Source organism: Dendropsophus ebraccatus, chromosome 15, assembly GCF_027789765.1.
Source record: "Dendropsophus ebraccatus isolate aDenEbr1 chromosome 15, aDenEbr1.pat, whole genome shotgun sequence".
In the NCBI taxonomy this organism is placed as follows: domain Eukaryota; kingdom Metazoa; phylum Chordata; class Amphibia; order Anura; family Hylidae; genus Dendropsophus; species Dendropsophus ebraccatus.
Window position 1 is genome coordinate 67,182,933 of NC_091468.1, and position 26,597 is coordinate 67,209,529.

Consider the following 26,597-nt stretch of genomic DNA (forward strand, 5'->3'; position numbering starts at 1 on the left):
GTGTTACAGTGTTTTTATGATAAGTGTGCTTTTGCCTTCCCGATTCACATCAGCTTTATTGGTTTCTCCATGCCAGATAATGTTTTTATGCTTCGAGGACAGGCAGTAAAATGTGCTCATGGATCCCGTCCAACGAACAACAGAAGAGACCCGTGGCAGGAGCCCATGATACTTGTGAACATCATTTCTAAAGCAAATCCCCCTTTCTGGGAACGGTACCAAACGGCTTCTGCCAACTTCAGGATCTCTCTATGCAATAGTCTGATTTTATCTTTTCTATCAACATCATATAATTTGTTTTAATCGCAGCTTTTATGGACGTTACATGATGACGTCTCCAGAACTAATATGCGGTCCTTATAATAATTCTGCATACATTACACAAGCCTGCCGGACACTTTATTATATCTGATGTATACTGAGTGTTATAAGCCGACGATGGGCAGCAGCCGGGGTGATGGAGTCATCCGGGTTTATAAATGTAAAAATGTTATGTAAAACTCGATGAACATTTTCCACATTATGAGAAGCGATTGTAACCTGTTACTATAAAAATTAATTCTCGGCACTCACCATCATGCTTCATAAATTTTTATTGTAGAAAAAAGTTCATTAGAAAACTATACAACGGCAACAGGACGTTTCGGCGTCAAGCCTTCCTCAACTGCCGAAACGTCCTGTTGCCGTTGTATATTTTTCAGATGGAGTTTTTTCTACAATAAAAATTTGAGTGAGTGCCGAGAATGAATTTTTATAATACTGTTGGTATTTTTTTCCTACTGCGAGCACCACCCTAGACACAGAAGTGCCATCTAAAAGACTTTTTTCTACCTGTAACCTGTTACTGACCAAAGATAAATGTGCTCTACAAGGACACCCGGCAATTGCTGTAATACAAAGAGCATGTATTCAGTATCTGAACAGCGGCTGCACTACTGTACATAACACTGCTCTAAGGGCCTTTAAATTCTGTCACTTAAAGGGGTTTTCCCATTTAAACGTACTTGTCCCCTATCCACTGTATGAGATGGGGGAGGGGGGGTCCAACCTCCGTGCCATCCTGGAATCTCTAAATCGGCACTCCGTCTCCTTTGTTATGAATGGAGCCGCAGGTCGGTGCATGAGCCGCAGCTCTATTCATTCTCTATGGAGCCACCAGAAAGAGGTGAGTACTGCGCTCAACTTTCTCCGGCGGCTTCATAGAGTTTGAATGGAGCTGCGACTCTATTCATAACAAAGGGGTCGGGGTGCCCATCTAGAGATTCCGAGGTGATGAGCATGGAGGCAGACAGACACTCTGCAGTCTCATACTTGACCCCTATGCTGTGGATAGGGGACAAGTAAGTTACGATCGGAAAACCCCTTTAATCCTTTGCGTTTAAAACTCAATACAGATGTTGTCATTGAGGGGGGCTCCATTTGATGACGTCACATGGAATTCCTTGTATTGTAAAAAAAAAAAATACACAAATCCAAATCCAATTATGACATTATTTATGCTGATCAGTGTATGCCATAAAATACATCACAATTAAGAATTGCTTTAAAAAAAAACAAACAAACAAACATGTAGTTTGGTGGTTGAAGCGAGCACTCCAGGACGTCTTTTGGCAGATAAAACGTAACTTTTATTCATTCATTAAAAACTTGCAAAATGCATGGTCGAGTCATGCAGTCCTGGAGTGCTGGCTTCAACCACCAAACTACAAGCTTCTTTCTGCACTTGGCGTCCGGCCAATGCCCAGAAGCCCGTGCACCCTCCATTCACCACTCTCGCTGCTACTCTCCATTCTCTTAGGGCCCTATTACACGGGGTGATTATTGTGCGGGTAATCGTTACATCGTTCAAATTTAAACGATAATCTTCCAATCTCATTTGCGATTGTTTATTGTTGAAAATTGCTTCGTCTAATAAGAACCTTAGTTTGTTGCCTCTAACATGGAGCAAAAAATATGCTTAGTCTATTACTGTGACATTGTAATCTCTTTTATGTTTGCAATGTAAATGAGGTCACTTGTGTTTAATCTGGCAGCTTATTACCAGACAATAGAGAGGAATAAGATGAAACACGTCTGACATTTAAACTACAAAGAGCCATAGAGTCCACTTAACCTATTACTGGAGCTCATGCATGTGCAAAGCTTCTGCTTCTTGTCACCATAATATCACATTGTATCAATCATTTGCTTCACAGCGACATCCGCGGCGTAGACGAACCGCCTCCAAACACCAGTCAGGTCTTACGGGCTGCGCAGCGTTCATTTCGGGTCTTCAGTAAAATTAGATGAATGTAATGAAAGACAATATTATTCTGCGCCCTAATTCTCTCTTCTGCTTCATCTCTCGGTAAATGATTAAAAGCCACAGCAATATAGTAACTTAAAGGGCGACTTGCAGTTTTCATTTGGGCGACTAAGCTTAAAACTAAACTGAGACTTCCTGTTGTGTCTGTGATGATAAGTAGGAGGCTGCTGAAAAGTGATCTGTGCAGCATTGCAGCAAAGACGACACCGATAGATAGCAAAGACAATAGCACAGGTCACAGAGGTTACGGAGCATGCTCACAAGTGTCTGCCATATAAAATAAAGGTGGGCATTTATCAAGACTGGCGTCTGGCGATCTGATCACATGACATATCACAATGCAAATGATATCATAACATTTTCTATAGAAAAAACATATCTAAAAGAAAAACTCTGAAAAAAGTTACAGAGAATGCAAAGAAAAACAAAAAAAAAAACGGCACGAATAAGCACCAGTTGGTAGTAAAAAAAAAAAAAAAGCCTCAGTATTTTGCTGCTAACAGCTCTTTCAGTCTGAGGCTATGTTCACACGGCGTAAGAGACCGGCCGTTCGGTGACCAGGCTGGGTCATGGAACGGCTGGTCTCTGCAAAGATCTTCCCGATCATGATCTTTCCGGCCCCAGTGTTCTGATGCGGGTGCATCAGCGTGCGCCCGCATCAGAACTCCTCACAGCACACAATGAAGCAAGCGGCCGGAGCCGCTTGCCTTATTGTGTGAACTGACATGGGTTTCTACTGAATTGGGGGCCGCAGAAAACTGACATGTCAGTTCTTTGCGGCGCCACGAGGGATCCCGGCCAGAGTGTATACTATGTATATACGCTCCGACCGGGATCCCATAAAAGAAAATGCGGCGTGTTCACCAGTCCATCAGCTGGTCCAGCAGCCTGACCCCCACCAAACACACCACTGTAATAACACCCCTTATGTGCACACACTGGGGGAGATTTATCAAACATGGTGTAAAGTGAAACTGGCCCAGTTGCCCCTAGCAACCAATCAGATTCCAATTTTCATTTTCCAAGGAGTCTGTGAGGAATGAAAGGTGGAATCTGATTGGTTGCTAGGGGCAACTGGGCCTGTTTCACTTTACACCATGTTTGATAATCTCCCCCTTTCTAACCCTATTACACATGCTGTCCACCTACTTTTGAACCTATAAACTTTGCTCTATACTCTCTATACCAGGGGTAGGGAACCTTTGCTCTCCAGCTGTTGCAGAACTACAACTCTCAGCATGCCTGGACAGCCAAAGCTTTAGCCTTTTGACTGGCCAAGTATGATGGAGGTTGTAGTTTTGCAACAGCATGAGAGCCAAGGTTCTCTACCCTCTGCTATATACTGTATATCTATCATGCTTCTGTTGTTCTCACTATTAGTATGTTACTTAGTGTAAATTATCACTTATATATAAATCCAACACATATTATAGCAGAAAGTGAATAAAAAATAAATAATAATAATAAATTAATAAATTAATATTAATAATAAATTAATAATAATAACAATAGCATAATAATAATAATAATAATAATAATTAAAACTATTAATGGTATAACAGTAGTTATCAATACATATGTAGCCCAACCATTTCAGCAGTCCAAATCAGATGCTGTATTATATACAGTAGGTGATGTTATATTGGAATAGTATTTAATATATATATATATATATATATATATATATATATATATATATATATATATATATGTTTTTATTATTATTATTATTTTTTTTTTTTTAATGAGATATGTGACGCTAATAATATAGAGGACCATGACATAACAGATCCTACCGACCAAAACTTTAGTTTCCTTGTGGTGAAATGGTGTTGAAGGAAGAGGGCACTAGAGTACAGACAAAACCCTGGCTCTGCAGCTCATTGTGTCAGTGCAGCAGCTTGTGTGCACAGAGCAAGGATTCCATCAAGCAGCGAGTCTCTGCCTCCTCTCACCTGGGTAAGTCTTAACTTTAATCCTTTGACTCAGCATTGCCACCTTAATTCCTTAAACCTCCCATTCCTATGTGTGATTGCATCAATCCTCAGCACTTAGCCCTGTGGCAGCTCCTTATTCTGGCTCCTTTCTAAAAGGACAATGAGAATGTGCATGTAATCCCCATTGATTATTGATTGAGTGGATGTGTCACCGGTCAGTAGGTGTCTCGCCTTAAGAGACAGCCCTGCAAAGAGTGGCCAATGCACTGCGCCCCCACAGCGACAGAAGGAACTGGTGGTTGGCTTTGCTGGTGTGTGGGCTGCTGCATGTGTGTGGGTGCCTGGTGGTTGTGGGAGAGAGTTATAGGCAGAGCTAGAGAAGAAAGCGACTGTGGCTATGGAGGTGAGTGGACTACTCTTCCCTTGCGCTGTATGGGTAAGTAGTGACGGATAGGGGTGATAGTCGCACAGGTATAGCTGAAGCATGCAAGGATATATAATATGCAGATAGAGTTCCAAGCTGCATGCATCCCAGTTATCTCCTATGCAATGTGATAGCAGGAGCGCTGTCCATGGTGCTGGAGCTGCAGGGTGGAGAGCACCTGTAAGATGCATGGAGGTCACTGGCTGCTATCTATTATAATCATAGCAATCCACATAGTGATAGACTGAGCTGTTCTGTAGAGAGCGCATACAATTGAACATAGCATGCATATAGTCATAGAGTATACTATACAGCAGGCATAGGGAACCTTGGCTCTTTAGCTGTTGCAAAACTACAACTCCCATCATGCCTGGCCAAGATTCCCTACCCCTGCTATGGAGTGTATAAAGTATACAGAGCTCTGTCCATGGTGCTGGAACTGTAGGATGGAGAGCACCTGTAAGATGCATGGAGGTCACTGGCTGCTATCTATTATCATTGTTATAATAGGAATCCACATAGTGATAGACTGAGCTGTTCTGTAGATAACGCATACAATTGTACATAGCATGCATGTAGGCTGGCTGCTGCTTTGGTATATATAGAGTATACTATAGAGCAGGGTTAAAGAACCTTGGCTCTTTAGCTGATGCAAAACTACAACTCCCATCATGCCTGGACAGCCAAAGGCTGTCCAGGCATGATGGGAGTTGTATTTTTGCAACAGCTGGAGAGCCAAGATTCCCTACTATGGAGTGTATAGAGCGTACATAGCTCTGTCCCTGGTATTATCTAATACATATAGAACTGCTCTGTAGTAGCTATCCCTCAGTGTGTATATATATATATATATATATATATATATATATATATATATATATATATATTATATGATATATGTGTGTGTATATATATATATATATATATATATATATATATATATATATATATATATATCAGAAAGTAAACTGGGTGTGGACCCTAGCCGTAGCTCCTTGCATATTAATCTTTCCAGCATGACAACCCTTACAATGTATATACTAGTCAGTACTTTTTTTTTTATTCTATATGTTCATAAACCATAGCTCCTTTTTCACACCCTTATTAAAGGGCTTAATTTTTTTTTGTAAATCCGGCGATGGTCGTGTATTTTAGTGCACCAGTTCTGACCTTGCCAAAAGGACGAGATAAACAAGTTGCATTTTTTAACATAAATTGGGAAAGAACGACGTCGGGCTATTTTCTACCCTATCATTTGCCTGAAGCAGAGAAGTGACAACCTCTCGTGATGAGAACTGGAGTTGACATACCAGCAGTCACACTTCTTCTGCCTGGGATATAGATTCCTATAGGATATAGTCTTCTTGTTCTCAGCCCTCTCATGCAGATGACCTGACTATACACTATCTCCTATTCTTTGTATTTCTCTATAACAGGGTCACCGTGTCTGGAGAGATGTCCCTGCCCGCAGACTTTATCTGTTTCATGTAGGGTCACCAAGGCGGGATCTGGAAGCAATGGATTCTGCCTAGGAAAATACAGGATTTTTTTTTTTTGCGCAGTCACTTCTTCCCCATTGCCAGGATCTGTATGGCGTCCATGTGTAAGATGTTCCCAGTCCATTGCATGGTGGTGATGCTGGTGTTGATGGCACTGGACCCCTTTGATGGAAGTGTTGGTAGAGTTGATGCCTCCAGCCCAAGGTCGGTGGCCAGGATGGATGGAGACATCATTATCGGAGCCTTGTTCTCTGTGCACCACCAACCCCCGGCTGAGAGGGTACCAGAGCGGAAATGTGGGGAGATCCGAGAACAGTATGGCATCCAGAGAGTAGAAGCCATGTTCCACACGCTGGATCTGATTAACATGGACCAGACCCTGCTACCCAACATCACCCTGGGGACCGAGATACGAGACTCCTGCTGGCATTCATCTGTCGCCCTGGAGCAAAGCATCGAATTCATACGAGACTCCCTGATCTCCATGAGAGACGACAAAGATGGCATCAGTAAGTGTTTAGATGCCACTCCGACCCCCCAGGGCAGAATTAAAAAGCCAATCGCTGGAGTGATCGGACCAGGGTCCAGTTCTGTCGCCATCCAAGTCCAGAACCTTTTGCAGCTCTTTGATATCCCGCAGATCGCTTACTCTGCCACAAGTATTGACCTCAGCGACAAAACCTTATATAAGTACTTCCTGCGGGTGGTCCCGTCTGATATACTGCAAGCCAAAGCCATGCTGGACATCGTGAAGAGATATAACTGGACTTATGTGTCAGCTGTCCATACAGAAGGTAAGAGAACCGCGCTGTCTGTCCATGCCCTACCAGACAGATGGATTACAGGGCTATATACAAGAGATAGGGAGAAGTTTTCTGCAGCTCTTATACTAACTTACTGCAGCAGTCACTCCAGATACAATACACACAGTATATACCGTATCCATAAGATTGCAGAAAGCTTGGGATAATATCTCATACTTTAGCTCTCTGTAGTATACTTATTCTATCTATCTCCTATCTATCTATCTATCTATCTATCTATCTATCTATCTATCTATCTATCTCCTATCTATCTCCTATCTCCTATCTATCTATCTATCTATCTATCTATCTATCTATCTATCTATCTATCTATCATCTATCTATCTATCTATCTATCTATCTATCTATCTATCTATCTATCTCCTATCTATCTATCTATCTATCTCCTATCTATCTATCTATCTATCTATCTCCTATCTATCTATCTATCTATCTATCTATCTATCTATCTATCTCCTATCTATCTATCATCTATTTTTCTATCTATCTATCTATCTATCTATCTATCTATCTATCTCCTATCTATCTATCTATCTATCTATCTATCTATCTATCTATCTATCTATCTCCTATCTATCTATCTATCTATCTATCTATCTATCTATCTATCTATCTTCTATCTATCTATCTATCTATCTCCTATCTATCTATCTCCTATCTATCTATCTATCTATCTATCTATCTATCTATCTATCTATCATCTATTTTTCTATCTATCTATCTATCTATCTATCTATCTATCTATCTACTATCTATCTATCTATCTATCTATCTATCTATCTATCTATCTATCTATCTCCTATCTATCTATCTATCTATCTATCTATCTATCTATCTATCTATCTATCGTTTACATTGTGTTACACTTGATCCATTACTAATCTGATGATGTGATGAGGACACAAACTTTTTCATGTCCTATATTCCATAGCCTCAGCCTTCTTCCCTTGTACTGATGTTCCTGATTATTTACTGTTGTTTTGCATGAGGACATATTCTGTTGGTCATCGGCTACTGGAGACTGGTTGTATTACATGTGTGAGACCTGTTAGACTTTGACATCCATATAACTGTGGAAATTCATAGGTAATAAGTCACATCATTAATATGCTGGAAATCTTGTATAAACGCTAATTATAAAGAAGCAATCAGTGAGTCTGTGAATAATAAAAAAAACAGCCCCCCCCCCCCATCCTAATGCAGGGACCCTGGAAGATGTGCTGATACTGGAATATTATGGGCAGCACAATGGTGTGCTCGGTGCTCGGGGGATAGAGTATGCTGGACTTGGATATTCTTATATCTGTAGTAGTTGACTATAAAAATGATGTTTTCTGTCTTTAAAGATGGCTTTTACTATGTACAGTATATTTGTAGAGAAGGGACCTAGATGCCGCCTATGGGGTCTTCTTCTCACTTTGGCAAAGTTCTATCACTCTCCTGGGATTAGACATTGTTCCATAGGGTTAACAAGTGATAATACCTAGGAAATATTTTTCTTCAAGGGTTTTCCAGGATTATAGAAAAACTTAAGTTTTACTGTATTTTCAACAGAAACCACTGCTCTCCATGGGCTAAACCTCAGCTCCATTTAAGTGAATGGGGCATATCTGCAGTACCAGACACATGTTTGGGGGGGTGGAGAACTTTCTTACTAATCCTCGACAAACCCTTTAATTCTGGAGGAGAACATTTTCTCACAGAACACTGAGCAGGCAATTTGCGTCCGTGTAGGGCAAGCGGCAACGGTGGCGGCAGCAGTACAGTATAGAGCATGATGGACAATGCATGACATCAGCAACTTTGGATGCCATCTTGAAAAATTTATCCCAAACAAAGCTGAAAATTTTTGAATTTACAGAGTCCTTGAATCTGTGAGAAAATCACAAGTGTGATTGGATTCCTTCATGATTCTAATATCTATATTTGTTGAGCTTTATTATTTTAATGCTATATATACAGTCACCGGCCACTTTATTAGGTACACCATGCTAGTAACGGGTGGTCTTCTGCTGCTGTAGCCCATCTGCCTCAAAGTTGGCCGTACTGTGCGTTCAGAGATGCTCTTCTGCCTACCTTGGCTGTAACGGTTGGCTATTTGAGTCACTGTTGCCTTTCTATCAGCTGGAACCAGTCTGCCAATTCTCCTCTGACCTCTGGCATCAACAAGGCATTTCCGCCCACAGAACTGCCGCTCACTGGATGTTTTTTCTTTTTCGGACCATTCTCTGTAAACCCTAGAGATGGTTGTGCGTGAAAATCCCAGAAGATCAGCAGTTTCTGAAATACTCAGACCAGCCCTTCTGGCACCAACAACCATGCCACGTTCAAAGGCCTCAAATCACCTTTCTTCCCCATACTGATGCTCGGTTTGAACTGCAGGAGATTGTCTTGACCATGTCTACATGCCTAAATGCACTGAGTTGCCGCCATGTGATTGGCTGATTAGAAATTAAATGGTGACGTGCAGTTGGACAGGTGTACCTAATAAAGTGGCCGGTGAGTGTATATATATATATATATATATATATATATATTACTATTTAAAGAGTTCTAGTAGTATTTTTGAGATTTTTTTTCACTTTGCACATGTTTTCTGGTAGATAATACTGACAGACTGTGCCTAGGTGATCGCTATTAAAGTCTGATACCAGGGACTCCAGTGCCTTTGGTGTACGAAGCAAGTCCCTTGTGCCAATTGTCCTAGTTTGTGTTAACAGCAAGTTTTTTACGCTCCTGTGTCCAGTGTCGGACTGGCCCAATGGAGAACTGGAGAATCCTCCGGTGGGCCCCCAGCTTTAGAGCCTGCACTAACATTGACTGATATGTTGTTTCTCACTTGTTCTCCAATGGTAGGCCCCCAGGATAATCTCCTTCGGTGGGCCCCCAGGATCATTTCCTCCAGTGGGCCCCCAGGATAATTTCCTCCGGTGGGCCCCCAGGATCATTTCCTCCGGTGGGCCCCCAGCTTTAGAGCCTGCACTAACATTGACTGATATGTTGTTTCTCACTTGTTCTTCAATGGTGGGCCCCCAGGATAATCTCCTCCAGTGGGCCCCCGGGATAATCTCCTCCGGTGGGCCCCCAGGATAATCTCCTCCAGTGGGCCCCCAGGATAATTTCCTCTGGTGGGCCCCCAGGATAATTTCCTCCGGTGGGCCCCCAGCTTTAGAGCCTGCACTAACATTGACTGATATGTTATTTCTCACTTGTTCTTCAATAGTGGGCCCCCAGGATAATCTCCTCCAGTGGGCCCCCGGGATAATCTCCTCCGGTGGGCCCCCAGGATAATCTCCTCCAGTGGGCCCCCAGGATAATTTCCTCTGGTGGGCCCCCAGGATAATTTCCTCTGGTGGGCCCCGAGGATAATCTCCTCCGGTGGGCCCCCAGGATAATTTCCTCCGGTGGGCCCCAGGATCATTTTCTCTGGGCCCCAGATACACCAATCCGACACTGCCTTTGTCTGATATTCAGCGATTGGTGATCACTCTTTCATCCAGTTTTACTCTGCCCCATTGCCCTAATAGTTTAGTACTCCCATCCCTGAAGTTGATTGGCTCATTTCAATGGGCTTGTGTTGGTCCCCTTGTCTTGCTATGCACATATGGGGGGGAGATTTATCAAACATGGTGTAAAGTGAAACAGGCCTAGTTGCCCCTAGAAACCAATCAGATTCCACCTTTCATTTTCCAATGAGTCTGTGGGATATGAAAGGTGGAATCTGATTGGTTGCTAGGGGCGACTGAGCCAGTTTCACTTTACACCATGTTTGATAAATCTCCGCTATAGTATCTATATACATATTCTGGCTGATCAGGATCCTTAGTAATTCTATAGAATGGAGTCCTCCGGAAATGACCCATTAATGAATACTTGCTTTTAGTATCTTTCTGGTTGACTAAAATGAAACTGATTTTTAACCTTCTCCTCATGGTATGGAGAAGACATATGTTCCTCATAAGGTCCTTGTAATCTGTTTTATGACCTGCGGAATAAATGCCCCTTAGATACAGGTCAGACAGCTGCATTAGGACCAACATCGTATTTATTCATCATCTTTATTAAGTTACTGATGTACATTATTCACGCCATCTGATGGGCCCTTCATCACTGTAAGAGACGGGGTAAAATATTACATCATTCTTGTCTTGTTTTCAATGGTCAAAGATGACACACACACACACACACACACACACACACAGCCTGCTGCAGCCATAGCACTCACACACACACACACACACACACACAGCCTGCTGCAGCCATAGCACACACACACAGCCTACTGCAGCCATAGCACGTGCACACACACACTCAGCTGCAGCCATAGAACACTGAAGAAAAACACACAATCTTCTCCCAGAGAGAAAACACCACACTGAGGACAGAGGTTACTGCTACACTACTTATGTCTTCTCCTCCTCCTCTATATTGCACAGGATATCTTCATATTACACTGCTGCTCATATACAGTCATCCAGCATCCAGGAAGAGACCAGCACAGATCTCACCCCACACAATGGACTCTTCCAGCTCAGAAACAAACTGCCAAATAGTGACCGACAACTTTTCCCCGACCACCCTTATCTAATAGGGCCAGTGTCCTATTACTGATATATCCCCCGACCCCCCTTATCTAATAAGGCCAGTGTCCTATTACTGATATATTCCCTGACCACCCTTATGTAATAGGGCCAGTGTCCTATTACTGATATATTCCCCGACCACCCTTATGTAATAGGGCCAGTGTCCTATTACTGATATATTCCCCGACCACCCTTATCTAATAAGGCCAGTGTCCTATTACTGATATATTCCCCGACCCCCCTTATGTAATAGGGCCAGTGTCCTATTACTGATATATTCCCCGACCACCCTTATGTAATAGGGCCAGTGTCCTATTACTGATATATTCCCCGACCACCCTTATGTAATAGGGCCAGTGTCCTATTAAAAGGTTGCTCATAATATATATTCATGAGCAAAACTTGTAAAATTCATATCAAAATTCAATTCTACATTTTTTAAAGATTTTTTTAAAGCTGGAGTCGGAGTCGGTACATTTTTTTTCTGACTCCAACTCCGACTCCAGCCAAAGCTAGCTCCGACTCCAACTCCGACTCCGACTCCAGCCAAAACTAGCTCCGACTCCACGACTCCGACTCCACAGCCCTGCATTTTTGGTCTAAGTTCTATTTATGAACCAGTATTCGACGGGCGAATATTTTTTAGATGCGACTTTTTTTTTAATCTGCCTGTTTTAAGTATTCACCCAAAAGTTTGCATAATCTGGGATTAGTGCCCAATTTATCATTTGCGACTTTTTTTTAAAGTCGCATAAACAGGCGCAGGCTTACGTCTGGTCAGTACCAGGTGTATAAAACTGCACAATTTTTTCATATTTCCGCCTTCTCTGCGCCTTTTTTGTTAGATACATTTACTATGGCAGTGCTACTTTTTAATGAATCAGTGACAAGATATTGGAACAAAATACACACCAATCCTCATTAGAATAGTTGTACACATTAGGTTCCTTAATAAACGTCCCACTTTGTGTTTAGTGTCTGTATTCAGCTAGGTCCGTGTAGTGGTGGTAGCTACAGCAGCTTAACATTAGTCATGAGCTGAACTGTTGGAATATTGTGTTATATTGTATTGGGATAAGGTTAATGACTCTGAATGGCGTCTTATACGAGTAACTCGGAGAGCTGGGTACTTGCACCTGCTTACACCTTTGTTCACATAAACTATAATAAATTTTTATAATGATGAACTGGAATGCTCTGGTGGTTTATACCAAGGACTTTTAATTCATTATGAAATAATAACCAACTCTTTCCTTTATATCTTTTCAGAATATTTTAAAATGTTAGCGCCCTTGGGATACTGCAAAGCAATGCAGTCAGCATACCACCTAGCTAGATCATGCCCTTAAAGGGGTTGTTAACCCAAACTTCCCCCTCCCCTGTGACGCAGGGATGCAATAAACAGAATGACCTGGCACATGTTGTTCTGTTTGTTGCATACTATTTTGTCTGTGGTGACTTTTGTAACTTCTTTTTGGTATTTAGCACTTTGTTAGCACAGCTTTAGTGCATTTTTTTCATTCACTGCCATGCACTTGCACTTTTTGTGTCTATAGGTAGTGAGTGAGGGAGTGAGCTGAGGTTATAACTGATAGCTCAGTTTTTCCTTTTTGGAAATTTTAATTGTTTTTAGGGGTCTTTGGGAATCATGTATTTTATGTATATTTGTGTATATTGATCATGTATAATAAAGATTTGTGACATTTTGATTATATTGGTGTGCCAGCTATTTTGTGCTACATACTTTTTGTTTATTAATATAGATACTGTAGCAAGAAGTTTACTTGTACCCGTGTATAGACTATGTTTGACCATCTTGTTCCCTACAGTGTCCATTGACCGGTCCTAATAGGGTGATACAAGCCCCAGTCGTGGTTATCTGGGTGAAGCTAAGTTTCCAGGGGTGTCCCAGTTACCTGCACTGTGAGATAGGATACATAGCCCTTTCTTGGTAGCTTTGTCCTATCCAGGCTAGTTCCTCTGGTTCTCAGGATTCTGTATTAAGGAATAGCGATCGGCACTAAAGTAGTGTGAACAGTGTCCCGTTAGGTTTCATCATTAGATTATGCCTTTTTTCCCGTCAAGACGGAGTGTGGGTGCTCCTCCTTGAAAATTCAGGTTCAAATACAAGTCCAGTGAGAAAAAATAGAAACATAGGAGGGCACTCACCATAAAACTTGACTTTTATTGTGGTTACATTAAAAGCGTTCCATTTTGTTCAGGCGACCAAGATGCCAGCACCATGCGGTGAATCCACGTGGATTCACCACATGGGGCTGGCGTCTTGGTTGCCTGAACAAAATGGTGACTGGTTCACGGCGTAGGTTAGGGTGTTCCTAGACTCTTCTCCCTTTAAGTGATTAACACTGCATAGTAGATATAGTATATGTAGTATAGAAAGAGCTAGTTGTCTCTAGCTATATCTGCATACTTTGGGGTCTCAGACTCAACTGACTTTTGGTCCTGCACAAGGGTTCTGGCATAAGCCAGGCCCTGGCTTGGCTACAGCAGGGAAGTTTTCTCTGTGTGCCTTTCTCCCAGGAGAATCTGCATAAGACTGACTGTGCACTTTCTCCACCAAGCAACAACTTCCTAAGTAATCTACCCTATGAGTGCTGGGGATAGGCAGAGAAAGAGAAAGCACCTCCTATAGGTCAGCACTGAACACATGGTACATCAATAACAGTAACCCATTCCTAACTTCAGCTGTGCATGAAATAACAAGATTCAGAAATAACACTGACACCTAGTGGTGAAATTGTAAACTGCTTCATCACCACTTAACCTTGAGAAAGAAGCTTTTGCGACAGGTGCATAAATGAAGAGAAAAGAACACCAGTGATGGGACACCACACATTCGCTTTAGGAAGGTTGTCTTTTAGAGAAACTAGTCCATATCCGTATCCATATAACTCCTCTCTAGCTACATATCCATATAACCTTCCTAGTTCTTGTTGAAACATTAGTAGATTGCAAACTCTTTTTGCTCTCCCCGATGTAACATGCATCTATATAGCTCCTATCACTTTCCCTGCTGGAGCCCACATGACGTGCTGTCAGTTTTCTTTGGAGTCCTATGATACGTGGCTGCAGATGTTCGCGTTCTCAGCAGGATTCCTCCTGCTAAAATCGGAAGCTATGGTATATTTATTGTGATCCAACTGCTGGTGAAACATTCCTCAGCTGTATTTTCTTAATCCCTGGGTGGATTATACATCAAACTTTACTGGGTTGATCTTTATGCAGTTGTCAAAATAAGAGCGTGATCCCAGGGATTCTAAAATTAGAAGAAGAAAAAAATATTTAGGAGTCACATACTTTACATGAAATAATAATTATTACAATTACTGGGGTTCATTAAGAAGACCCAAGACTTTAGCCTCCCCCCCCCCTTTGTGCCTGCCATGGCTTATCTAAAGTTTCTTTGCTAACAACTCCCTGCTTGTATGAATAAACTGACAACTGGGTGTTACCATTTATCAGTTATTGTCACTAAACAGTCCGACACAGTCTATCAGACTCTGTAGGGACACAGATTATTGACTGGTAAGGCAATGGATCCCCTAATTTAAAATCAGTAATTCTACCACTAAGTAATTCACGTGTCAACGTATAATGATGAACCGGTTACGGCCATCAGACACCCAGCAATCAGCTTGTTATCCCCTATACAATGGATAGAGCATAATAAGTTAAAATGGAACTACACCATTAATCTTTAAGAGTAGGACACAGCTGCTTGTAATTGGTTATATGCTAGAGTAGGACACAGCTGCTTGTAATTGTTTATATGCTAGAGGAGGACACAGCTGCTTGTAATTGGTTATATGCTAGAGGAGGACACAGCTGCTTGTAAATCTCTCACTACTTATGCTGCATTTACACGGAGCGATAATTCAGCCAATTGATTGTTTAACGATTTTCAAGCAACAATTTGGTTTTTATAATGATCAGCGTTTAGACGAATAAATCGTTAGAAAAATCGTTAGAAAATTAATAAGAAAAATCGTTATTGCGATCGCTTAAGCCCATCTTTACATAGGGTAAATCTTTGAATCTTTGAAATACGAAGCAATCTGTGAATGTTTAGCGAACGATGAACGAGAGAGAACATGTTGAAAGATCAAAATGAACGATTTCTCGCTCGTCGCTTGATCTTCACCGTGTTCACATGAGCCGATTATCGGTCAAATGCGATCGTTATCGCGAAAATTCGAACAATAATCGTAGCATTACACAAGACCAGCTAGTGACAGGCACAACACACTGAAGAGAAAGACTGCAAGTAGGAGAACGTGTACAGCTGTTTAGGGCCACATTGGCCATAAGGAGGGACGTTCACACAAACATCAGATTAAATGGGCCCGGAAGGGGTGGCACTGGCTGACGCTGCCTAGTGGGTGCTAATGCTTACATATATATGCACGGCCACTCAGTACAGTATAGGAGCAGTGAGTCCGGCAATAGAGAAAAGTCCTGCACCTGTCTGTGGTGAACTACACTAAACTCCTCACAGAAGGTGCAAGCAGGAGCAGGTAGCGCAAAGGGGCATTATTATTATGTAGGGGGCATTAAAATGTGGGGTCACCCAATAAGCCATTGTTATACTGTGTTGTGTCTTTCAACTGGTTCCAACAAGTTTTGTATTAAAAATCTCCAGTCTTCCAGTACTTATTAGCTGCTGTATGTCCTGCAGGAAGTAGTTTATTCTTTCCAGTCTGTCACAGTGCTCTCTGCTGCCACCTCTGTCCATGTCAGGAACTGTCTAGAGCATAAATTACAAATCTCTGTCACTAGTTGATTTGAAATGAATTTTTTTTTTCGTGAACTATCCCTTTAAGAGTCCAATAGTCAGTGCAGGCTCCTTGTCTGTGGACCACAGGAGATTTCCATTGTATCTACCAGGAACGGAGAGACCTGGAAGATTAACCCTTTGCATGCTGCAGTCAGCTTGGGATGTTTTTTACCACAACAAAGCCGCAAAACAAAGACAAAGAATACAGGACGGGAGCGCAGCCTTAAGGTCTGAGTCTGTAGTGACTGCACCATGGAGGGTCACATTCATTATATATGGGTTCTTACATTTTAATGATTTGGACTTGGTAACTTCTGTAATGGTTGGATCTAAGGAAGCGAGACAGACGATGTCTAGTGCCAGATGCAACCTCCAGGTCAGGGAGAACTTCATATTTATTTCATACCCATGAGTTCATCTCTTTCTTATGCACGACGTGTTTTATGCACAATGTTCTGGAAAGTTTGGAAAAGATTATCCAGCACTGCTGGAACTTCTTTAAAGGGGCACTCCAGCGAAAATCTTTTTCTTTCAAATCAACTGGTGTCAGAAAGTTATATAGATTTGTAATTTCTTTTATGAAAAAATCTCAAGTCTTCTCATACCTTTCAGCTGCTGTATGTCCTGCAGGAAATGTTGTTTTATTTTCAGTGCTCTCTGCTGACATCTCTGGTCGAGACAGGAACTGTCCAGAGCAGGAGAGGTTTTCTATGGGGATTTGCTGCTGCTCTGGACAGTTCCTGACATGGACAGAGGTGGCAGCAGAGAGCACTGTGTCAGACTGGAAAGAATACACCTTCCTGCAGGACATACAGCAGCTGATAAGTATGGGAAGACTTGAGATTTTTTAATAAAAGTAAATTACAAATCCATAACTTTCTGATATCAGTTGATTTGAAAGAAAAAGATTGCCGCTGGACAACCCCCTTCTTAGTATGCTTTAAAAATCAGTATATCCCAATTGTAGCAGACAGATTATAAACATCTATAACTACCCTCAGTTGTTTGCAGCTTATTATATTAGAGGGGTACTCCAGAGAAAAATGTTCTCACAATGGCTGGTGTCATAAAGATATAAAGATTTAAAGATAACTTTTATTTAAAATCTCTAATCTACCAGTACTTATCAGCTGCTGTATGTCCTACAGGAAGTGATGTATTCTCTCCAGTCTGACACAGTTCTCTCTGCTGCCACCTCTGTCCATGTCAGGAACTGTCCAGAGCAGCAGACGTTTTCTATGGGGATTTGCTGCTGCTCTGGACAGTTCCTGACATGGACAGAGGTGGCAGCAGAGAGCACTGTGCCAGGCTGGAAAGAATACACCACTTCCTGCAGGACATACAGCAGCTGATAAGTACTGGAAGACAGAAGATGTTTGTAAATAGAAGAAAATTACAAATCTATATAACTTTCTGAAACCAGTTGATTTGAAAGAAAAAGATTTTCGCCAAAATACCCCTTTACTACGATCCTTCTGCAATCTTGTTGCCCAATTCATAGTGAACCATGACTAGTGTGCCAGCACTGTGCTTGCTGGACTTCCTGTGCCCACCCATGCAGAACTGTCCAGAGCAGCAGCAAATACCCATAGAAAACCTCTCCTGCTCTTACAGTTCCTGACATGGACAGAGGTGGCAGCAGAGAGCACTGTGTCAGACTGGAAAGAATACACCACTTCCTGTAGGACATACAGCAGCTGATAAGTACTGGAAGACTGGAGATTTTTAAATAGAAGTAAATTACAAATCTATATAACTATCTGACACCAGTTGATTTTTAAACAATTATTTTCTCCGGCGTTTCCCTTTAAGTAACAACATACTGAGCTGACCACAATGTCGTGCCTTCCTAAAATAGCTGCACATTATTTCCCTTTAAGACCATTTCCAGTCAAGACGTAAGTTTATTGGTTTTGTTTGCACTGTAGCCGTATTTTATTTGATTTCGCCCCCAGCTTAGAATCACTGTGGGAAATAAAGGGGCAGAAAGCTGACAGGACGGCCGCTCTCTCGGCGCTGTCGGAGATGCTTGTGTTCTTTAAACATCCGAGGAAACTTGTGCAGAAAGCGAATAAAACCCGAGCGCCGGAGCTTGGGAAAATCTCCACTACTACCGCTAGATAAGCAAACATTCGGTAAAGCCGACGTCTTTGTAGTATAGTGCATTACTAGCTAGTAGCTTAATGAGGATCCAGGGAGAACGTACTGGAGAGGTTTCATGTTTAGATGAATGTGAAGTTTTATAGCAGACATCTGTTCACCGGCAACATGGCCGACACTGCAATTATTTTAGCTTTAAAGGGGTTATCCAGCGCTCCAAAAACATGGCCACTTTCCCCCTCTCTTGTCTCCTGATTGGGTGGGGTTTGCAATTAAGCTCCATTTACTTCAATTTACTTCAATGGAACTGAGTTTGAAACCCCACCCAATCAGGAGATAAGAGAGGGGAGAAAGTGGCCATGTTTTTGTAGCGCTGGATAACCCCTTTAAGAAAAGTTTGTAGCATTAAAAAAAAAAAAAAAAAAACTCAAATTGTTTCTTTGCCATTCATGAAATATTCCTACTCTGTGCTGCTTAAAGTGGAGATAGTAGTATCACTAGGATCCTATTGTTTTTATGCAGTCGGCAGTCCCAAAGTTCAAGTCCGCGCAGTTCTTAAAGGGGTACTCCGGTGAAAATCTTTTTCTTTCAGAACAACTGGTTTCAGAAAGTTATATAGATTTGTAATTTACGTCTATTTAAAAATCTTAAGTCTTTTCATACTTTCAGCTGCTGTATGTCCTGCAGCAAGGGGTGTATTCTCTCCTGTCTGACACAGTGTTCTCTGCTGCCACCCCTGTCCATGTCAGGAACTGTCCAGAGCTCCAGTAGGAATATATATATATATATATATATATATATATATATATATATACACAAACACATACGCCTGCTGTTGCAATAAGGTGAATAATTTTAGTATAAAGTAACCACCCCCTTTAACTAAACATTTGCATAAAATAATGTTAATAATGTTCTATTTAATTGTTAAAGACATAAAAATTTTCAAAGGAAACAACAATTACAAACTGAGGGCAAATTAATATAAAAAGAATCTTCTAGTACTTATCAGGTGCTGTATGTCCTGCAGGTAGTGGTGTATTCTTCCCAGTCTGACACAGTGCTCTCTGCTGCCACCTTTGTCCATGTCAGGAACTGTCCAGAGCAGCAGCAAATCCCCATAGAAAACCTCTACTGCTCTGGACAGTTCCTGACATGGACAGAGGTGGCAGCCGAGAGTCAGACCGGACAAAATACAACACTTCCTGCAGCACATACAGCAGCTGATAAGTATTGGAAAACTTGAGATTTTTAAATAGAAGTAAATTACAAATCTATAAGACTTTCTGAAACCAGTATATTTGAAAGAAAAAGATTTTTCGCTGGAGAACCCTCTAACGTAAAGGTGCAAATGTTTTTTTTTTCTCACATCAATATGATTATTAAATCTTCATCCTTTTACCTGAAGAACATTGCAAGAATTAAAGTGAACCCGTCCCATTGGAGTCTGCAGGGATCCATCTCCTCTATAACATGATGCCTGCATGCTGGACGTTCAATGTGACCGCTTCCCACCATTGTGGTATCCACCTCCTAACAGCTGGACCACTGTAATGTCTCACAGAACAATAGAACACCTCCAGCTAGTTCAGGAGGATGCAGCTAGGTTAATAACCAAACAACCTTGACACGCTCCCATAACACCAATACTCTGCACACTGCGCTCCGCACACAAAACACACAATTGCTTTTTACATTTTGCAGCCAGAAATAACCCTGAGCTCAGCTACTGTGTGCAGGTATATCCCCGACCATCATACTACCTGGACAGCTGGAGCCCCCACTCTCTGGACTCATTACCCAGATTCACACAACTTGGTTTTTTTATGACAAGAACTGTTGTTGTTTGCAGTTAAAACAATGGCCGTTCTTGTAATGAAAAAATGTGTTGCATTGAACTCAATGCAAAGAGCGGACGTTGTTCACACAGTGCATAGAACAATGGGTGTTGTTCGCTGCAGCCATGGAAATAATTGACATGTCATTGATTGCAACAGCAGCTTTATGATATATATATATATATATATATATATATATATATATATATATATATATGTTTCTGCCTGTTGTGCATTGAATTCAAAGGAATTTTCCCAGCAACAACAACCATTGTTTTGCCAAACATACCCTTAAAGGGGTACTCCAGCATTTTTTTTTCTTTCAAATCAACAGGTGCCAGAAAGTTATATAGATTTGTAATTTACCTCTATATAAAAATCTCCAGTCTTCCAGTACTTATCATCTGCTGTATGTCCTGCAGGAAGTGGTGTATTCTCTCCAGTCTGACACAGTGCTCTCTGCTGCCACCTCTGTCCATGTCAGGAACTGTCCAGAGAAGTAGCGAATCCCTAAAGAAAAACCTTTACTGTTTGGGAGAAGCATATTACAGTTTTGTCTATGATATAGCTCAAATGTCTTGATGCAACTTTTATATGTTATTAAAAAGTTATAAAAATGATTAAAACAAAAAAAAAAAACCCTCTCCTGCTCTGGACAGTTCCTGACATGGACAGAGGTGGCAGCAGAGAGCACTGTGTCACAATAGAGAACCCACCACTTCCTGCAGGACATACAGCAGCTGATAAGTACTAGAAGACTTGAGAATTTAAATTACAAATCTTTATAACTTGATTTAAAAGAAAAAAAAAAAAATCAGTGGCGTACCCCTTTAAAACAAGACAAAACAATTGCACCTGCTCAGTTTGGGGTCAGATAACTTTCCTGCTCTCTACCCAGGATGTTATAAGAGACTGTACTCTCATATATAATATCATGGAGCCAATGTAAATCAGGATAAGCAGAGCCACCTGTGGAATCCCCGCCTTCCTGACCGCGCACAGTAGGATAGCCGGGACCTCGTCATGTTTCGCCTGTCATTTATCCTGGCGTCCACTAGATGGAGGAGTGTGAGGGACACAAGCTTCATTCTACTAATATGACACAATGTTACACGGCTGCAAGACACAAGACAAAGGCAAAACTAACATTACTGAAGACTCCGAGATCACACAGATGTACAGGGTGCATCATCCTCCTCCTCCACCACCATATCCTGTTATACAGAATTAAAAAAAAAAAAAAAAAGCAGCATGATGAAGTGAAAAGGGCAATGAAACTTGTAAATGTACCCTGGGGGGATTTTGCTTAGACAGCGTTTCACATTCTTTCACAGTCTTAGGGACGATTATTGTTCAGACTATCGTTAAATCGTTCGAATCTAAATGATAATCGTTCGGTTGAATAGCAGTTAACGACTAACGACCGAACGAGAGATCGTTGATCGTTTAATAAGACCTGGACCTATATTTATCGTTGCTCGTTCGCAAATCGTTTGCATTGAATAAGACGTCGTTCGGTCGTTTGCAGTAGTGACAAACGAAATAGCGACGACAAGACGACCGCGAGAACGATCATAAGTAACGATTATCGTTCCATGTAAATGGGTGAACAATTTCAGGTCTTTCGCAATAGCGGTCATTTGGATAGTTTTTCGTTAACGATTTTGCGAACGATAATCGTCCCGTGGAATAGGGCCCTTAGGCTATGTTCACACGCTGTATAGGACTGGCCGTTTCCGTGACTCGGCCGCCGCTGAGTTCTGATGGAGCTTCTCACTCCATAGTGTGCACGGACAGGGTTTTCCGTGGCAGCTATTCACTGAATATCGGTTTCACTGACATGTCAGTTTCTCGCGGCGCGGTTGGGGATTCCGTCCGGAGCGTATACCATGTGTATGTATATATGTACTATGTGTATACACTCCGGGCGGGATTTTCCTCAGCCTGCAGCACTATGTATATAACTTTCTGAAACCAGTTGATTTGAAAGAAAAAGATTTTCACCGGAGTACCCCTTTAAGGACACCCTGAAGCATTTCCTTTTATTTTATTTTTTTTTTCTACAAATTGTAGCTCTGCGTTACGTGAACTAATCTGCAACTTTGCAACTATTCTTGATGAAAGGCGTCCCGCTGTCATGTGTTTACGGCTCCTACACAAACCTATGCGTCTCCATGGATACAAACCACAAAAACAAGTCGGTGTGTACCCAGCGTAATCCTGCCGTCATCCTCTCCTCCATCTGTTATCAGCCTCATTCTAACCCACTACATGTCCTTTGGTAAGAAAGGGGAGACAGCTGGAGGCATGACTAAAGCATGAGACTACACACAGGGTTTGTTTGTAGTCTGTTACCATGCAGGAGTCTGTGCACGAGCCGCAGATCGGGAGAATAGTTATAATCAGGACTATTTGCAGAATGCTTTGCTTTTCATTGAAGTTGCACTGGAGGTGGTCGGCATCACAACCGTCCTGCGGCTTCCTTCACTCTGAGCACTGGAGCCATAAAAAGACACGGCAGCAAGATGCATCCCCTGTAACAACTTCCTCTCAGTGACGGAATATAGAAATATATATATATACACAGTGGTACCTTGGTTTAAAAGTGTTTTGCAAGAAGAGCTCACAGTTTTTTAAAATTGTGACTTGGTGTAAGAGCATTGCTTTGCTGTAAGAGCTCCCTGTACTGGGTGGGAGGGGGAGTGGGGGAGGGGAATGGTCTGCATAGCCGGGTCTACAGCCCTGTACTCTGACCCAGGAAGTCTCCCTCACCTTCCAAATCATTGCAGATCCACTCCAACCTGGGGCTTGCATCAGGGGACAGGACTGTGGAGGTAATCTCTTCATAGCTGTAACCCCTCTCTCCCTGGACAGAGAGTGCTGCATGTATGTGCCCACATCTGTCCTGCTCATTCCTTCATGCTCCCTGCAGTCTCTGTCCGCCCTTGTGTTTCCCATCTTCTCTATTCCTGGTATACTGTGCCTGCACTTACACTCAGCTATACACACTGCTGCTATAATCTGCCTGCACCTATACTCACCTATACACAATGCTGCTATAATGGGCCTGCACTTACACTCAGCTATAAACATGGCTGCTATACTGTGCCTGCACTTACACTCAGCTATATACACTGCTGCTATAATGTGCCTGCACTTACACTCAGCTATAAACATGGCTGCTATACTGTGCCTGCACTTACACTCAGCTATATACACTGCTGCTATAATGTGCCAGCACTTACACTCAGCTATACATGCTGCTGCTATAATCTGCCTGCACTTACACTCAGTTATACACACTGCTGTATAGAGAAGTTTCTGTCCCTGTCCTTCTGCACAGCTCTGTGATACTCACTTCCTGGTTAGTCCATGTTGAACACACCCCTTCGCCATTGCTGTCATGTGACCACACAGACCTCTGACAGCAGCCCTGCTTTCTATTCTAGCCTGTTGTACTACGCTACTGCATTATGGGGATGTGCCGCTCCATCCTGTATCTACAAACTGCTGCTGTGTTATCAGGGTTATACAGTTACTATACATTATACACCACATTCTGATTGCTATACTGTACAGTAACTTATATATCACATATCCAGCTGCTGTGTTATCAGGGTTATACAGTTACTATACATTATACACCACATGCTGCTATACTGTACAGTAACTTATATATCACATATCCAGCTGCAGTGTTATCAGGGTTATACAGTTACTATACATTATACACCACATTCTGATTGCTATACTGTACAGTAACTTATATATCACATATCCAGCTGCTGTGTTATCAGGGTTATACAGTTACTATACATTATATACCACATGCTGCTATACTGTACAGTAACTTATATATCACATATCCAGCTGCTGTATTATCAGGGCTATACAGTTACTATACATTATATACCCCATGCTGATTGCTATACTGTACAGTAAATTATATCACATATCCAGCTGCTGTGTTATCAGGGTTATACAGTTACTATACATTATACACCACATGCTGCTATACTGTACAGTAACTTATATATCACATATCCATCTTCTGTGTTATCAGGGTTATACAGTTACTATACATTATATTCCACATGCTGGTATACTGTACAGTAACTTATATATCACATATCCAGCTGCTGTGTTATCAGGGTTATACAGTTACTATACATTATATACCACATTCTGATTGCTATACTGTACAGTAACTTATATATCACATATCCAGCTGCAGTGTTATCAGGGTTATGCAGTTACTATACATTATACACCACATGCTGCTATACTGTACAGTAAATTATATCACATATCCAGCTGCTGTGTTATCAGGGTTATACAGTTACTATACATTAAACACCACATGCTGCTATACTGTACAGTAACTTATATATCACATATCCATCTTCTGTGTTATCAGGGTTATACAGTTACTATACATTATATTCCACATGCTGGTATACTGTACAGTAACTTATATATCACATATCCAGCTGCTGTGTTATCAGGGTTATACAGTTACTATACATTATATACCACATTCTGATTGCTATACTGTACAGTAACTTATATATCACATATCCAGCTGCAGTGTTATCAGGGTTATGCAGTTACTATACATTATACACCACATGCTGCTATACTGTACAGTAACTTATATATCACATATCCAGCTGCTGTGTTATCAGGGTTATACAGTTACTATACATTATACACCACATGCTGCCATACTGTACAGTAACTTATATATCACATATCCAGCTGCAGTGTTATCAGGGTTATGCAGTTACTATACATTATACACCACATGCTGCTATACTGTACAGTAACTTATATATCACATATCCAGCTGCTGTGTTATCAGGGTTATACAGTTACTATACATTATACACCACATGCTGCTATACAGTACAGTAACTTATATATCACATATCCAGCTGCTGTTATCAGGGTTATACAGTTACTATACATTATATACCACATGCTGCCATACTGTACAGTAACTTATATATCACATATCCAGCTGCTGCTGTGTTATCAGGGTTATACAGTTACTATACATTATACACCACATGCTGCCATACTGTACAGTAACTTATATATCACATATCCAGCTGTTTCTCATTGTGTGTTTCATTTGTTTTACATGTTATTCAGAGTAAAAAATTGTTATTTTGCCTATATTATTTGTCTGCATTTTAATGATCTCTTATGGGAAAATTTGCTTTGGTATAAGAGTGGATTTGGATTACAAGCGCAGTCCCGGAACAAATTATGCTCGTAATCCAAAGGACCATTATATATATGTATACAGAGAGAAAGAGAGAGAGAGAATTCTGTATTTTGCCGACAGAAAGAGGGAGAATTAGATTTGACCTTTTGGTACCCATAGTGCAATTTGCTAATACTCTAATGTTGAACACACCCTTTTAAGGGGTACACCAGTGAAAAAAAAATTTTCTTTCAAATCAACTGGTTTTAATAAAGTTATATAGATTTGTAATTTACTTCTATTTAAAAAATTGTCAGTCTTCCAGTACTTAACAGCTGCTATATGTCCTGCAGGAAATGGTGTATTCTTTCCAGTCTGACACAGCGCTCTCTGCTGCCACTTCTGTCCATGTCAGGAACTGTCCAGAGCAGGAGAGGTTTTCTATGGGGATTTGCTGCTGCTCTGGACAGTTCCTGACATGGACAGAGGTGGCAGCAGAGAGCACTGTGTCAAACTGGAAAGAATACACCACTTCCCGCAGGACATGCAGCAGCTGATAAGTTTGGGAAGACTTGATATTTTTACATAGAAGTAAGTAACAAATCGATATAACTTTCTGGGGAAAATAAAAAATAAAAAAAAGGTTTTCGCCAGAGTACCCCTTTAATGAGTTATCTGTGTATTCCAGTGTTTTTCAAGAATAAAACTTATTATTATTTATATTTTGCCCATAGCCGAGTATCTCAATTGTTTTATTGTAACATTATAAGAGTCTATATTATATTTCACAGCGCTGCTCACTTCAAAAAAGGAAAGTGGGTCTTGCTGGCAAAGGAAAATCTATTCAAGGTGCCAGACTCCCTGAGCGCGCTGCATCTTGTTTTATGCTGAAAGCCAATTTCTATGCAGAACAATCTTTGGCTTTGTGCCATCTTAACGGTATTTTTATTTTAAGTCGTTTTTTCCCCTCCCTGTCGTATAAAAGCCTATTCAGTAGATAACGTTGTGCCATCTCTGTCTCGTGTCTATAGTTGTATTGTAAGTTTAAATAATGTACTTAGATGAATTGATGCCGCTTTGCTA

The 26,597-nt window shown here is 41.3% G+C and overlaps 1 protein-coding gene across 1 annotated transcript in view; it reads left to right on the top strand.

The window, feature by feature from the left end:
- The first annotated feature begins 6,265 nt into the window (after positions 1-6,265).
- GRM1 (glutamate metabotropic receptor 1) overlaps positions 6,266-26,597 on the top strand; it is a 164,049-nt gene continuing 143,717 nt past the window's right edge. The window contains exon 1 of the mRNA XM_069954576.1: positions 6,266-6,959. Within this exon, the coding sequence (XP_069810677.1) occupies positions 6,266-6,959 (694 nt within the window). The remainder of the gene's footprint in view (positions 6,960-26,597) is intronic.